This window comes from Thamnophis elegans, chromosome 1 (genome assembly GCF_009769535.1).
Source record: "Thamnophis elegans isolate rThaEle1 chromosome 1, rThaEle1.pri, whole genome shotgun sequence".
NCBI classification, from domain to species: domain Eukaryota; kingdom Metazoa; phylum Chordata; class Lepidosauria; order Squamata; family Colubridae; genus Thamnophis; species Thamnophis elegans.
In genome coordinates this window covers 25,528,834-25,545,864 of record NC_045541.1, presented here as the reverse complement: position 1 = coordinate 25,545,864, position 17,031 = coordinate 25,528,834, and the positions used below count along the sequence as shown (strand labels likewise).

General features: G+C 39.8%; 1 protein-coding gene across 2 annotated transcripts in view; it reads left to right on the top strand.

Annotated features, from left to right (window-relative positions):
* The window catches only part of ITGA6 (integrin subunit alpha 6), a 72,900-nt gene extending 63,827 nt beyond the window's left edge, over positions 1-9,073 (top strand). The window contains exons 25-26 of one of the 2 annotated variants that reach the window (XM_032215272.1): positions 2,458-2,587; positions 6,121-6,208. In XM_032215272.1, coding sequence (XP_032071163.1) covers positions 2,458-2,565 — 108 coding nt within the window. In that variant the 3' untranslated portion in view covers positions 2,566-2,587; positions 6,121-6,208. Of the gene's footprint in view, positions 1-2,457; positions 2,588-6,120 lie in introns of both variants that reach the window. The other variant, XM_032215263.1, reaches the window with a different exon arrangement.
* The last annotated feature ends 7,958 nt before the right edge of the window (positions 9,074-17,031 follow it).

Genomic DNA, 17,031 nt, shown 5'->3' with positions numbered 1-17,031 from the left:
GGATTATACTCTTTACCCCCAGGCCTGACGGGATAGCCAGGTCTTAAGGGCTATGCGGAAGGTCTGAAGGGTGGTGAGGGTACGAATCTCCACGGGGAGATCGTTCCAGAGGGTCGGAGCTGCTACTGAAAAGGCTCTCCTCCGCGTAGTTGCCAGCCAGCACTGGCTGGCAGATGGCACTCGGAGGAGGCCTAACCTGTGAGATCTGATGGGTCGAGAGGAGGTAATTGGCAGGAGGCGGTCTCCCAAGTACGCAGATCCACTACCATGAAGGGCTTTATAGGTAGTAAGAAGCACCTTGAAGCGCACCCGGAGATCAACAGGTAGCCAGTGCAGCTCGCGGAGGATAGGTGTTATGTGGGCGAACCGAGGTGCGCCCACGATCACTCGCGCGGCCGCATTCTGAACTAGCTGAAGTTGCCGGATGCTCTTCAAGGGCAGCCCCATGTAGAGCACGTTGCAGTATTCCAGCCTAGAGGTCACAAGGGCACGAGTGACTGTTGTGAGAGCCTCCCGGTTCAGGTAGGGTCGCAACTGGCGCACCAGGTGAACCTGGGCAAATGCCCCCCTGGTCACAGCCGACAGATGGTAATCAAAGGTCAGCTGTGGGTCCAGGAGGACTCCCAAGTTGCGAACCCTGTCTGAGGGGTGTAATGTTTGGCCCCCCAGCCTGAGCGATGGAACACAAGCCAAATTATTGGGAGGGAAACACAACAGCCACTCGGTCTTTTCGGGGTTGAGTACAAGCTTGTTTGCCCTCATCCAGTCCCTGACGGCCTCAAGACCCTGGTTCATCACGTCCACCGCTTCATTGAGTTGGCATGGGGCGGACAGATACAGCTGCGTATCGTCCGCGTATTGATGGTATCTTATCCCATGCCTCCGAATGATCTCGCCCAGCGGTTTCATGTAGATGTTAAATAGTAAGGGGGACAAGACCGACCCCTGCGGCACCCCATATGTTAGGGGCCTAGGAGTCGATCTGTGTCCCCCAACCAACACCGACTGTGACCTGTCCGAGAGGTAGGAGGAGAACCACTGCAAGACAGTGCCTCCCACCCCCACCTCCTGCAGTCGTCGCAGAAGGATACCATGGTCGATGGTATCGAAAGCCGCCGAGAGGTCAAGGAGAACCAAGATGGAGGCATGGCCTCCATCCCTGGCTCTCCAGAGATCATCGGTCAATGCGACCAAAGCGGTTTCTGTGCTGTAACCAGGTCTGAAGCCCGACTGGAAGGGGTCAAGGTAACTGGCTTCCTCCAAGGACCGTTGAAGCTGGAAGGCCACCACCTTCTCAACAACCTTCCCTACAAAGGGAAGGTTGGAGACTGGATGGTAGTTGTTGAGGACAGCTGGATCCAAAGATGGTTTCTTCAGGAGGGGTCTCACCACCGCCGCTTTAAGTGCGGCGGGGAAGTGCCCCTCCCGAAGGGAGGCGGTAACAACCGCCTGGATCCAGCCTCGTGTCACCTCGCTGCTGTTGGCAACCAGCCAGGAGGGACACGGGTCCAGTACACAGGTGGAGGCACTCACAGCTCTCATGGCCTTGTCCACGTCCTCAGGGGCAACATCCTGAAACTCAACCCAGGGGTGGTCTACCAATTCATCCTCTTGTGCCTCGGCTGGATCTGCAGAGGTGGAGTCCAAATCCGACCGAAACCGAGCAACTTTGTCCGTTAAGAATTGGGCATAATCCTCAGCCCTACCCTGCAAGGGTTCCCCTGTATCCCTCCTATTTAGGAGGGAGCGGGTTATCCTAAACAGGGCGGCTGGGCGGGACTCAGCGGACGCAACCAAGGTGGCAATATAAGATCTCTTTGCTGCCCTAAGTGCCCTGATGTACTCCTTGGTGCAGGTTGTTAAGAGTGCTCGGTTCGATTCGGATTTATCGGACCTCCATAGGTGCTCTATGAGATTGAATAGAATTGCTGTGCCAATGCTGTTCGAATTAGTCAGAATCTAGGGTTTAAAATTCATTGAAGAAACAGGGCACTAAGTTCCTTGGGCATCTTTTATGCATGGGCACAGTCAAAAAGATTTTTATCAAGTAATTTTGAATACCGAATCAAAGCTACATTTATTCACATTTCATATGCTTGTCTCTAAGATCAAATCTATTGTAGAAAAGTAGCTGTTGCATCTGTAGGGAGCAAACAGGTCCTGGTTACTCTGACAAGCATTATATATTTATTTCACATTCTCAAAATAATGATTAAAAAGGCTTTCCCATCTACTGAGAGCTACTGTTCAAAGTTCATAATTGAAACATTAGAGCATGCTAATAAAGGACTTAGCTGTAATGGGGGAAATTATAACCACAAGCCTATTGTAGTTATTTTACAAGACAGATTTTTAACATTCAGGTAGAGCAGTCAAGTTATTTCAATCTTTTCTCCTTTTTTTTCTTATTCCCCACATTAGACCCTAATATTAACCAAGTGCCTTGCTTCCTTATAGTGTGGTTTCTTCAAGAGAGATAAGAAAGATCATTTTGATGCCACATATCACAAGGCTGAGATCCATGCTCAGCCATCTGATAAAGAGAGGCTTACTTCTGATGCATAGTATTGATCCACTTCTGTAATTGGTAATTGCTTTTTGAATTTATTAGCTGCAGGTTGGTTGCGGTGGCTAACGACTCAAAGCTTGCTGCATTTGTTCTGCTGGTTGCCTCGTTTCAAAATATCAATTCTTTTTAATGCTTGCTTACATTCCTTAGAATAATCTTTCTCGGTGCACGAATATGCCAATCCTTCTGTCAGATGTTTTTAAACTGCTGTTTACTTATGCATTTCCCCTTCCACTCTGGAGACTTGCTACTTAGAGTTGGCGTCCCAGTCCTAAATACACTGGGTCCACAGTCCGGGAGACTAACCGCATCTCCGGAACCCTCTTCTGATTTTTCTATGAAGTAAGGAGGGAAGTCCTGTGTTAAGCCACTCTGGTGGCTTTCAAACTGTGTTCCAAAGAATGTTGGCTCAGTTCCTTGAGAAGGCGGGAAACTCGAAGAAGCTTTTCCAGAAAAACAACTTGCCAGCAGCTAATGTCCAAGCAAATCTTTAAAGACCGGTCTGTGAGTTGAGTAAACTGTTGGTCCTTCTTAGAGGATCATCCTAAATCTCCTATAAAATTTTGGGGCTCACTAGTACTGCAGTCCACAAGCTTTTTTGTACCAGGGACGAGTTTCATGGTGGACAATTATTTCGCAGACCGGAGGGTGGGTGGGTGAGTGGGAGAGGAGCGTGCAAACTAGATCCCTCACAGTTTATAGTAGGGTTCGCTGGTTACTAAACATGCCATGGACTGGTTGGGCACCACTTCACTAGCAGACCTTCAATGATATGAGGAGAGCACTTTCCCAGAAAGAAAAGTGCTGAGCTAAATTGTCATTTCTTAACAAACAACCAGACACTCAGTAAACTCCATCTGTCTTATCTAATAACAGCATGTTCATACTTAGGTTGAAATAGTCTTTGAGTCTCCTTAAAACTATTTGTGTGAACACTTACCTCTTAAAGGACAAAGCAGCACAGAAGTGTTGGGGTTACAATTTTAAACCACAAATCTAGTTTTCATACACGGGTTAATGAAAAAATTCAATGGGATGAATTCAAACCTATCTGGGCAGTCTTTCCAACATTTAGATGAATGCATGCGAAAAGGAGACCATATAGATATAATTAACAATAATAATAAATATTACCATTTATTCAACTATTTAACATTTTCTGTTCTGACTTGTGCCTGAACCACAATCAAGTCCAATAGTTAATAAGTTCCTGTGCTAAAGCTCTCTTGAATTTAATGGAGCTTTTCTCAGATATTATATATAGAACTGTTATAACTAGATTATAACTATGTCTACCTCCAGATTTAAGCATCTGTATTTAAAGGTTTAACCATTGTTGTTCATAATAAGGGTCAGTAAGATATGGACTGTGTTTTGAAATGCAAGACATATTTTTATTTTTTTAGTGAGCAGGTAATAAGCTTTATTAACACAAATGCATGCCAAAAGCCTTTACTGCTATGGTCGCTCTTTCCACTATAAGGCAATTCTCAATTCTCAGTTTTTATGGAAGTTTACTACAGAATTTTCATTTTATTTTCTCTGTATTTGGATCTGCATTTTTTTCTCTAAAGAGTGCCTATTGCATGCTGGCTAATGTTGTGTTTACCTTGAATGCATAGATATAAATGTGTATTGTACCTGGATTGTCGAAATTTCCAGTTTCTTTTGCTGCTTTATGTCTAAAGTCCCAGTTAGGAAGGCTTCTCAAATTGATCAAAATATATTTCTCTGCCCGAGTCTTTGCTATAACAGTTATACAGTAAAGTGACAAGTGTGGGTTATAAATACAGGTTGTATGTTGACCAAATGGGTTGAAGAGCAGGAGAAACATTGTGAATTTTAAATAATTAACATGACCCCCCAAAAAATCTTATGACATCTCCGGGCAATAGTCTGAATAATAAGAAGTTATTGATCCAGGCTATTTGAAAAACAAAAAGAAGGGTTGCTATATGACAGTGATGGCGAACGTTTCTGTCCTCATGTGATGAAATTGTATGTGCATGCATGGAAGTTTCATTTTTCATCCTCCCCAGGCTCCAGAGGTTTTCCTGGAACCTGGGGAGGGTGAAAATGGACTCACCCAGCCCTTCAGAGGCCTTCCGGAAGCTGGAAATGGTCCGATTCCAAACTTCCGGTAGGCCTGGAAGTTCTGTTTTTCACCTTCCCCAGGCTCCGGAGATTTTCCTGGAACCTAGGGAGGGTGAAAACAGCCTCTCGCCCCCCCCCGGCTCTCCAGAGATGGTGATAATCAACTGGCCAGCGCACGCATGTGCACTGGAGCTGAGATAGGGCAAGAACTCGCGTGCCTGCAGAGATGGCTCCCCATGCCACTTGTGGCACACATGCCACATGTTCACCATCACAGCTATATGACCTATCTTCTGAAGATCTGCTAGCCTTGTTGGCTGACATTTCTTGTACATAAGGTGAAAGCGCCTGTAGACCTTGTTAGTAGAAGGAAACATGATACAGAAGAATCATACGCAGGAGGGAAACTCAAACTATGATTGCAAATATTGGAAAATAGGAGAGAAAACACAAGTGCTCAGCTAGGTAGATGGAGACCTGCATGAGGTTCCCTCTGAGATACCAAGGTGATGCTGTCTTTTTTTCTCTCAGAACTGAGCCCCACGGCCAGTAGCTTCCTCCCTATCCAAGCCTTCATGGGGTTCTTCAGGCAATTGTAATTTCCCAAGCAAAGCTCCATAACAATTCCTATACCCCTGGGAAATTGCAAGGTGACAGGAAGGCGCAACTCAGTGAGAAGAAAATGCTGCAACATTCCTGAGCTGCATTTTTTTCAGCCCAATTTTTTTTTTTTTGCATGACAAGGGAAAAAAGAAAGCCTAGATCCAGAGTTGGATTTACATTCATTCATACGAAGAACAACACTATGAGTAGCACAAATTGGATGGCTGTTATTCTCCCCATCTTTCTCCAGTGTCTCTCCCCCTTAAAATAATGTTTTGGGATATGAGGAGATGAGAGCTACCTGGATGACACTTTTCTGTGTGCCTGCCTTAAAATTAACTTTGAACTTGACCTAAGTTCTGGCAGGTTGTCTGTGGCGTGGATTTTGGCATTTGGCCATGGTGTATTCTGATGCCAGGCCTGCGTTAATTTTGATCTCTAGTCTCCATAATCCTAGATTCGTTGGAATAGATTCCCAAAGGTATGTCTTATTGGGTATAAACTAGAAAGTGAATGATCAGTTTGTATACTTTTACTGAACCAGGTAAATTAGGTATGGTCTAAATAAAAAATATTACCAGGTTGACTACAAAGTGATTTTACTTTTGTAAAATAAATTTGAGTTTGACAGTTTTCCTGGCAAGCTTAGATTGCCATCTTGGTGAGACTTTCCTGTAGGACATCCAGTATTGTATTTGTCCCTTTCTTTAAATATACACTCTGTGACTATATATTTCTTCAAGATAGAGATAAAGAGATGAGTAGTGCAACATATCTGGGGGTCTCCAGGCTGGGTAAGACCATACTTGTTTAATAACATTGAGCATTGTGACATTGTCTCTTCCTTCTTATAGTGCGGGTTCTTCCAGCGTTCCAGGTACGATGACAGCATCCCCCGCTACCATGCTGTAAGAATTCGTAAGGAGGAAAGACAGATTAAAGATGGAAAAGCTAAAGAGAACCATGCAAAAAAACAGTGGATCACAAAATGGAATGGAAATGAGAGTTTTTCCTAGGGATCCCAGCTGAACTTAAAAAGATTGAATGGATTTTAAGATGTCTTTGAGCAACATGATGGATGCAAGTGAAAACCTGTTTGTTTTATAAATGTTATTTTCATATCAAAGTTGTTTGGTGTTACAGATCTAAATTTTAAGACACCCTAAACCATCTTCTATGCATTAACTAATCTCTAGTCTTTTGGGGGAAAAAATGCAGTTAAAATCCAAATTATCAACATGGAAAGGGATAGATTTACTCTCTTTTTTTTTGGGTGAAATGGAGCTATATGAATTTTTCCCAGTTGGTTTTTTTTTTTTTGGCTGCTTCCAGCTTAATCTTGAGAGCACTTGGCTGCTTTTCAGGAAAAAAAAATAACACATTGAAACTGGTTGTCTGGGCAAGGACATCTGACCACGGTCTAAAAGAGAAGGGAAGCGCCCTGAGATGTGTGGTTTGTTGGAATGCTCTTGGCAAAATTTGACTGAACTACAATTACTTGTTATTTCGAGTCTGAATTACGTGTTAGGTCAAGCTTTAACATTGTTCCTCTGATCCCACCTTTCCTGCATTGCTGAAACTTCTCTCACCAAATGTTAGATAGCAAGATAATTTTCCCAACAACGAATAGACATGTATTTCAGTATATTTGCCTATACTATTTAAATATCAGAAGAGAATAGTAAGTATTTTGTCAGGCAAATTCTATGGAACTGCAAATGAGATAGAAAGTAACGTAACCTATCATTCTTTCTCATTTGTGGATAGTTACTTGACTTTGATTTTCTTTTTGTGGCAGAATGCTTAAATTAAAATTGGGGGTTTCAAACTTGTCTGCCCATCAAGATACTAAGATTTTTTCCTATCTCCAAGCCCAGAATATGTTTATTTTAATCCCACTAATTTCATGGCTGACTGATTATTCAGGAGAGATATGGACATATGGACAGAAGTTAATAATTTACATTAATAGGACTAAACCATGACATTAAGAACTGGTTCTAACATCAGGAAGATTAGCTTGTACTATGTAACTCTGTTCAGTTTTAGGAACTGCAGTGTTTGGGTTTTTTTGCTTTTAAGGGGTAAATTGCTGGAAAAAGTGCGTATTAAGGGAAGCAAACATTTGCTGATATTTGTAACTTTGGAGTGGGTTTTTTGACAGTAGATATCTATTAGTGAATGATTTTGGATCTTCTAGACTTAATTGCATTTTGATCCTGTTTGAAACAATGAGAGCTAACTGCAACAAATTTCATGTGGATCCAACTCTTTATATTCACAAATTGATGCAATGTTGTATGGCTGAATTTCTAAAGGAAAGTGCAGTTATCTTGTAACCATGTTCCCGCAAAAGCCTTCTTGTCTAGAAATAGTAATTTATGTTTCTGAGTAGGGAGACCTTGGCATTCTGCATCTGTTTCAAAGGCACTATTTACTCTGATTATGTACTAATAGTGTGTGCAGAAAATCCCACCATTGTACACAGTGATATGGACATGTGTTTTTCAGGTAAATTTAAATCTGCTAATTCCACATTCTAAGACTAGGTGTGTGAGCACCAGGCTTAAAACAATCTTTAATGTGCAATAGGTCATATTTTAAAAATTAGCATTGCTGAATGTTGCTTACACCAAATATATACAGATTTTCCGATGATGAGGTATGTCTGGGTTAATAGATTATGGTCTAATTCATTTTGTCAGCAATTGTGTACTAGAGAGCAGGCAACTTTCACCTCTGAAGACAGCAGCCACAATTGCTGGCAAAATATCAGGATCCTAAAGAATTAGACCACATTCTGTTAGCCCCACAGCTCTTCACCACTGGATTAACGTTGCCTATGAAAGCCTGCATTGATATATACATAGGTTTTGTCTTTTTTAAAGCTTGAATATTGGTTGTACTTTTTGTATATACTGTAAGTCATTCTTATATATTTATTTTTACCATAAATCTTTGTCTTTAACTAATGGTTAAGCCAAAGATTTTTGATTAGTCAGCAATAGCATATCAAGTTCAGTGAATAAAAGTGAACTTTTCCCCACCAAATGTGCCAATAACTTTTTAAATTCCAATGACTAGAATATTCTCAGAAACCTCTTCTTTATGTATTTCTAAATTATGTACTAGAGATGTATCTTCTAAGTAATTTGTGCGCTAACGCATACTTACAGATATTTATAGAAGTTTTATATGACTAACTTAATTGAAAATATAGCAAGTGCTTATTGGAGTGGGGAGGGGCAAATATTTTCTTTGTTCTGTGTTTGGAACAAGGTTAAATAGTACAGAAGTGATAGCACTTGAACCAAAATATAAATTCGCTAAATTAACTATGGTATTTTAATGGACGGGTTAAGGACTACTGAATAATTTCTACATTTCTAAAATTTAAGAATAGTTCCATATAAACTGCCATTTGAAACTTGTAATAAATGTAATTACGGTCTTATCATATCAAAATGTTGGTACTGATTAAGTATTACACATATGCTAGCATTTACAGTATATGAAATTCCAATGGCCCATCAGAAAGTAGATTTTGGAACTGTGCAATGCAGGGCTTTGCAATTTAATTCCAAGTAGAATGTTCAGATCACATGGGACTGAACACTGCACCGTAGCTCTATAAAAGTAGCCGTATCTTTTCTGGTGAGCGTTAGATGGATGCTGCATTTGTGGTCTTGTGCCCTGAAGTGCTTTCTTGGAATCAAATGCAAAACATAGCACAGCGCTAACAGATCTAATTTAACAACAGATATAAACTATGCAAACCTGTAAGTATTTACCTTAAAAAAAACAACAGGTATTCACAAACAAATGAAATGTTAAAAAGTTATGATATTTAGTAGTTACTTACCAAGCACATCTAAATTATATTAAAGTAACCAAAATATCTTTACAACCCCCAAGGCATGTCACAACTTTTGAGCACCCCTAATGTTTGGAAATTGAAAGTTGAAAAATTTGACACGCCCTAAAACAGTGGTCCCCAACCCCCGGTCCGCGGACCGGTGCCGGGCCGTGGAGTACCTGGCACCGGGCCGCGCAGCGGCCGGGGGACATGATCGCTGCAGCGGCCGGGGGACATGATCGCTGCAGCGCAAAGGCTCCTGGGCCGTGCGCAAAAGCTCCTGGGCCGTGCGCAAAGGCTCCAGGGAAGAGAGCCCCGCGCTGGTACGCACGTGATATATAAACAATCAATGTGTCATCGCGAACAACGCCCCCCCACCCCTGCGCGCGCTCAGCGGGCCACGGTAAAATTATCAAAGGCTGACTGGTCCGCGGCGATAAAAAGGTTGGGGACCACTGCCCTAAAATATATATATATGTCTTGTGCTGTGTAGGTCAGTATAAAAATATGTTGTTTGGTGCAGGATTACAGTTTGTTCCAAGGTTTGATTTCTAGTTATTAATGTCAATTTCTATCATTCCACTTTTTATGGTTATCCAGATACCTTTTTGACCACACATTTTATACAAATTATTTTTCATAAAGCTTTTTTAACTTAAAAGGTATAAGCTCTTTTTTGAAGCTTCAGGTACAAATTTGGTGCCTGACATTAATCCACTAAATGCTGCTGTTTTGTCTCCTCCATTCACTTTATTTATATGTGGCCCATAAAAATAATCCCACAACCTTAAATGTGATGGATAAATTTTATTTAAAACTCCATCTCTGTAATGGGCTTAGTCAATTGAAAAAGTAACTGAAACACTACTATAATTTTTCATTAAAACTAACTGGTGGTTCCGGTGGTTTGTCAAAAAAAAATGTAATCAATAAGTAAAAGTATCATTTTGAGTCACATCACTGGTATATATTTATTTTCCACATTAATTGTTACTAACATCTAATGTTGCATCATGCCTGAAAATTACATGTGGATATGTCAATAAACATGTGAAATAAATTTTGTATGAAAACAGTTTCTATGCTGGTAGTAATTATGTACTTGTTAGTTACTTTAAATTTCTATATACTTATCTAAATTTGGAGGGTTGCATCACAGGTTCTATAATTCTTTTGGATTTGGAAACAATATTCAAGCCAATAACAATATTTAATGCTTAATTCTAAGGTAATACAGGTAGTCCTTGTTGAACAACCACTTATTTAGCAATTGTTTGAAATTATTATGGTGCTGAATGAGAGGGACCTATGAGGATTCCTTGTAGTTGTGGTTACTGTGTCCCCATGATCACGGGATTGTGATTCAGTTGGTTGGCAACAGGGTTACAATAACAACAGTTGCAGTGTCTCATAGTGACATGGTCATCATTTGTGACCTTTACTGCTGACATCCAAAAAGCAAAGTCAGTGGGGAAGCTGACAGGAAGTTGAAAATGGTGATCATGTGAGCTTGGGACACTGTGATTGTATAGGATTCACCTAATGACAGCAGTTGGAACTGCTACAACCACCTCTATAAGTTGACATAATCACATGACATCCCGCTTTATGACTGTGTTGCTTGGCTACAGAATTGGTAATCACAATACCATTGTTAAGCAAGGAATACCTGTATATGAAAATAATATAATCACATGAGACAAAAAATAGGGAATATACAGGAATACTGAAGAATATAAGATAAGCCAAAGCAGCAATAAAGGTAAAGTTTCCCTGTCCAGTCATGCCCAACTCTAGGGGGCGGTGCTCATCTCTGTTTCTTGATGAGGGAGCCAGCATTATCCGAAGACAATTTCCATGGTCATGTCGTCAGCATGGTCATACATCAAAGGTATACAGAACATTGTTACCTTCTCACCAAAGTGGTACCTATTAATCTACTTGCATTTGCATGCTTTCGGCTGCCAGGTGGGCAGGAACTGGGACAGGAATAGGTGCTGACCCGGTTGCACAGCGTTTGGATCTGGCAAACTATTAAACACAAGACAATAATTGCAAATATTTATCTTCCAATCAGGAACATGGGAAACATAATGGCAGATCAATCTTGAAAGATCAGCAAATGTGTAGCAACCTCCTGATCAGGTCTTCAAGGGAGAAAGTGCTGACTAAGTTCTGAAGCATAATTAAACATACCAACTTTTAAATTGCATTGTGTCCGCTGGATTTTACAAAGGACAAGGAGGATAAATATTTCATCTTGGAATGATTTGCCATTTTATCAAGACTGAAACAATCAAGGTTCAAAGTTGAAGAGCCTTACCAAGGAATCAGGTTTCAGGGGGTCTTAACTTTGAGATCATCCCAAAGTTAAGAAGTATCTATTTCTGAAGTTCTCAACTGAAAATGAGAAAAATTATCCTACTCTATACCAATATCTCATCAAGTACACCAGGGGTCTCTAGGAACTGGGCTGCGCAAGTGGCACGCAAGTGCCTGCCTCTTGCACAAATGGAATGTACCCATGAGTGCATGCACAGAACCATCCCTTCTTCCCCATTCTGTTGCCAGTCCACAAAGCCAGAAAGATTGGAGACCACTCAAGTACAGGGCAAAACAAAATATGGCCTTTAGTAAATAAGGCCTGGCTGAATTCTGCATGATATACTGAACTATTTATACATAAATATAAAATCACATAGCATTCCATGTACCATGTACTTAAAGAGAAGAAGAATATACCACTATCCAATTTCTCCTTGCCTTCAGGAGGCTCTACATCAGGGCTGTCAAACTCCTGGCCCATGGGCTGGATGCCCTCGCCCAGTTTAGCGAAAGGGGGAAAAGGTCCTGATAAGTCACGTGACTCTGGCGTGACAATGTGAGTTTGACACCCCTGCTCTATATAATATGTATAGCAAAACATTTATCTAATGCAGCTGTGATATTTGGTCTATAGCAAAAATGGACTTATATTTGGAGTACAGAAATATTTTAGATATTTATTAGATTGGGAACCTCTTACATTAAAAACCAGCAAGTGTTAAATGCATAATTCAAATAGCTTATTCCATTCATCTATTTTAGTAGACTTGGTAACAAACTTTCTCTCCAAAATACTACTCAATTTATTAATTATTAATGTTACACAATTACCCTCAACATTTTACAGGCATAAAAAACTGATATTGAACGATGCCTCTTTTTTTTAGTAATAAACAAAACAAATCAGGAAAAGTGGATTCTTTTTACAACATTGTGATAAAAAGCTATTATTATCTTGGCTTTTGTTTTATAAATATTCTGTATCCATGTTAAAAAGTTCGAACTGCAACTCATTTGTGAATGGTGCAAACAACAAAACCAATCTAGATTATCATTTTTCCACATTAAGGAAGATTATAGCCATATTTTAAAAACATATCTTTCTGATTTCCTTCAAAATAGATCTGACATTTTACCTCAGACATCTTTTTGAAACAAAACTAGTCTGATCAGGATGTAACATTTCAGTTATAAAATATATTCTCTTCTGCAAGTATTGCAATGAAAAGCTTATCTCTTACATTTGATTAAACAAAAGTCAGTCCGACTCTCCTAATTTCCTTCTGTATAAATAAAAAGAACTTTATTTCCATAAAAAAAGTTCTTCACATTCCTAAATCTATTTCATTATTTGAGATACAGGTTTAGCCAAAAAATTTTTGGAAAGTCTCCTAGGATATTACACGTAATATTGTTATATCTAGAGTTTTATCCAATTTCAGATCTTTTATTGCGGTTTTAATTTCAACTTTAGTTAAGGGTCACAGTAGTTACTGAGGACTGAGAATTCCTTTTTATAGAAATCCACACAGAGGACTAATAATTGAGATATGGTTTCAGAAGTTTTCATAGGATTTTGATGATTAGAGAGTTATCAAAAAATTACATCTTAACAGGCAAGGTAAAACTAAGCTAGCTATGCTCTCAAATAATCAGAGGCTGTGTGTGCATGTTTATCAATAGTTATCTTAACCAGAATTTTTTCCACTTACATCATTTTTCGTGTTTGCATGACTTCCTAAACCAATAAATATATTGACTATAGTCACACAGCAGTTCAGTTGAAAAGTGGCTGACTGGTTTATGGTTTAATTCTCAAAGCCAAACACATTTGTTTGGACTGAATAAATACAGAATAAATTCTCAATTTATCAGACTTTAGTTTACATGCGGTAGGCAGAATCTATTCATTATCAGTGCACAAAACAGTGTATAAAACATTACTATGCATGCATAAAATTCCATTTGCAATTTTGTAGCTTTTAACAAATATTTGGATGCAATGATTTCCCTCCCCCCTTCCCTAATCTGTTAAATTGAATGTTTACTCTACCTCCCTCTATATATGCTCAACAAGTGAATTGGAAAAAAAGCTTGGGAGATTTAAAGCAAGCAAGCCAGTTTTTGGTTTAAATGTAAATCCAGGAATTACGGGCAGTTACATATATACAAAGTAAAATTAAGAGACAGCAGAATTAAATATGACAGCAGAATTTTTCTTAACTATAAAGAATAATTGATTAAAATGAAGTGTTATAAGTAGCACAAAACAAAATATATAGGGGTGGTTAAATTATGCTGGGATGATTAAATTAACTATTTCAGCTTGGCAGGACTGCAGAGGCTAAGATGTATGTGTTATTAAATAGTATGTGTTTCTGACTTATTTTACCTCACTGAACATGTGAATTAGGAATCCAGAACTAGTTATAAATTTCTTTCCAGCTGATTCATGAAGACAGCTGTGTTATTAGACAGAGTTACTTAATTCAGATAAGTGGCAAGGCGTGAAAAGAGTTGTTAGCTAGGAAGTTTGCCTTGTAAACTCCAAACAAGGTTCTTACTCATGGGCATAACAGAATATTATCCTCTCACCTAACTCAACAGGTATTGTCTTTTGTTGGGCCTAATTATTCAAATACATTAATGTATTTAAACCATGTAGCAATAAAGCATATTTTACATACCAAGGTAAATCTATTAGAAGTTACTTTATAACACTTTAATTCCAGAACTTTAAAGTGCAGTATTTTTTTAAAAAAATCAATTAATTTTAAAAAAATCCAAATCCTTTAACTACCCCTAGCAAAAGAAGAAACCAAGTCCTAGCTACAGTAAATGTTGCATTGTGATATATACATAACTACTGCATACTTCCTGCTTGTTGTGTACTTGCTAAAATTAACTGAAACCCTATTAAATCTGAAAGATTTTAACAGAATTTATTTCTGATACTTCAAAGTACTGCTTGGCTCTAGAATTTTTTTCTCCTCTTTTATTTTGCCTTTGAGATAACATGACTAGGGGGAGTGAGAGGAAGATCAGTAAAAACCATTTGGTTAATAATTAAAATGCCGTGTAATTTACAAGTTTGGCTGATTATAGCCAATCCATATTTGCCTATCTTGATAATATATTGCTCTCCAATAGAGGGCGGTATTCCTAAAGTTCTTCAAGTCTCTCCTTCCTCTCAGAGGTGGGGTCCAAATTTTTTACCAACCGGTTCTCTGCCCTAATAACTGGCTGGGTGAGTGTGGTTGGGGAATGTCGTGTGACTGAATAGTCATGGCCAACTCTACGTCACTTGTGTGGGTGGTACCTGTATGGAACAGGTAGGGTTGGGAAGGGAATCCAGGAGTCTCCAGTGGGGAGAGGGGGTGGGAAGAAAGAAAGATCCAATCTGTTTGTGTGTGTGCCTGAGTGTGTGTGTGTACATGTGTGTGTATGTGTGTGTGAGAGAGAGACACAGAGAGAGAGAGAGACTGTCAAACTAGACGGGGAAAGTTGGCTGCAAGAGGAAGAGAAGCTGGGTCAGCTGGACCCAGATACGTCCCCTCATCCCCTGAAGCAGCAACCTCACACTCTCCCCTCTCTGCTAGGCTCTTTCTTTGCACAGGATTTCCCAGCAGCAGAGACAGAGAGGGAGAAGGAGGCAGCGGCAGCTGCTAGCATTGAGGGGAGAGTGCCACCCAGAAATGCTGCCTGCCTGCTTTTTCCTCTTCGTCTCCATTGCTGGATGATCCTGTGTGAAGAAGGGGAACAGCAGAGAAGAGTGTGAGGTTGCTGCTTCTGGGACAAGGGGACCCGGGACATGTCTGGATCTGTCTCACTTGGCTCCTCTTCCTCTCGCATCCAGGTTTTTTGGGTTGTTTTCAAGCCTTTTTTAGGGTGTTTTTCAGGCCGATTTTGGCTGAAAAACTGCCTGAAAACTGCCCAAAGAACACCCTGTTTTGGGATGTTTTTTGGGCCATTTTCAGGCCATTTTCTTGGGCAAAACCAGCCCAAAAATAGCCTGAAAACGTCCCCAAAACAGGACTGCAATTGGCCCAAAAATGGCCTGAAAAACAGCTCAAAAAATGGGCGGGCTAGCTGGTGGTCCGATTTTCCGATTCTCCAAACTGCACAGAATTGGAACAAGCTGTTTGGATGAAGCTGTCCGAACCGGCGGCAGCCCACCTCTGCTTCCTTTGAAATGTAAACTAAATGTACTATGCTTTGAGTCATAGTTCCAATCATTGTAAGAACTTGCTAATACAAATCAGACTATAAAGTAGGCATTTCTATAGAGATCCCCAACTGAGAACACAAGGTTGGTAGTGGCATTGTAAGATTTATAATACTTGCACAGTATCAAATCAGCTCCTACTTCAGGCCTGCACTGAGACCATTTTTTCTGTCCTATAAGGTTTTAACTATGCTTAACGAAAGCCAATAAAAAGTGTTTGAAAAGCTTGGTTCTGCTTGCTTCCTCACTCAGTTTTGGATCATTAGGCCAAAATTTTAACTACCACCGAAGATTGCCTTAAAGAAGGCACACGAACTTGCAAAGGAATCTTACTCCCTTCCAATGGATAATTACTTACCGTGCGAATTGAAAAATTCTAGACTTCATAACTATCGTCTTCCTTCTATACACTACATGCATCAGATTGCAGCACGTGTCCATATTCTCTTGGAAATGAATGAAACTAACTTGTACTTATTTTTGTTTCAGCGAAGCAAAATACAGGTAGTCCGTGACTTACAACAATTCATTTAGTGATAATTCAAAGTTACAATAGCACTGAAAAAAGTGACTAATTACCATTTTTCACACTTATGACTATGGCAGCATCCCCATGGTCATGTGACCAAAATTCGTATGCTTGGAAACTGATTCATATTTATGATGGTTGCAGTGTTCCGGGGATACGTGATCACTTTTTTGCAACCTTCTGACAAGCCAAGTCAAAGGGGAAACCAAATTCACTTAACTACCGCATTACTAACAACAACTGCAGTGACAAGAACATCTGTGGCAAGAAAGATCATAAAGTGGAAAACTCACTTAGCAAATGTCTCACTTAGCAACAGAAATTTTGGGCTCAATTGTGGTCATTAGTCAAGGACTACCTGTATCAAAATAATCGAGAACAATTAACAAACTAGATGCTTTTTAATGAGGGAAAACTGCACAGTTTTATGGTATATTTACAATCTTAAGACTAAAATGTAAAAGCTATTATTCCTGCACACATAGAGAAACTTTGTCTAAAATTAAAATTCCAAAGAAACCTGCTTTAATTTTCCAGTTGCTATAGAAGACCTGGGACATTCCAATGTATTAACAGAATAAATTGGAATTGACTTGTCATGATGTCTTGATTCATAAATCTCAAGGGAAATGAACAGTAGAGGCACCCTGAAATGAGTACAGTAAAGCAGTCCTCGACTTACAACAGTTCATTTAGTCAACATTCAAAGTTACAATGGCTGTGAAAAAGTGACACAATCATTTTTCACATTTACAAATCATTGCAGCAACCTCATGGTCACGCAATCAAAATTCAGCTGCTTGGCAACTGACTTATATGTATGACGGTTG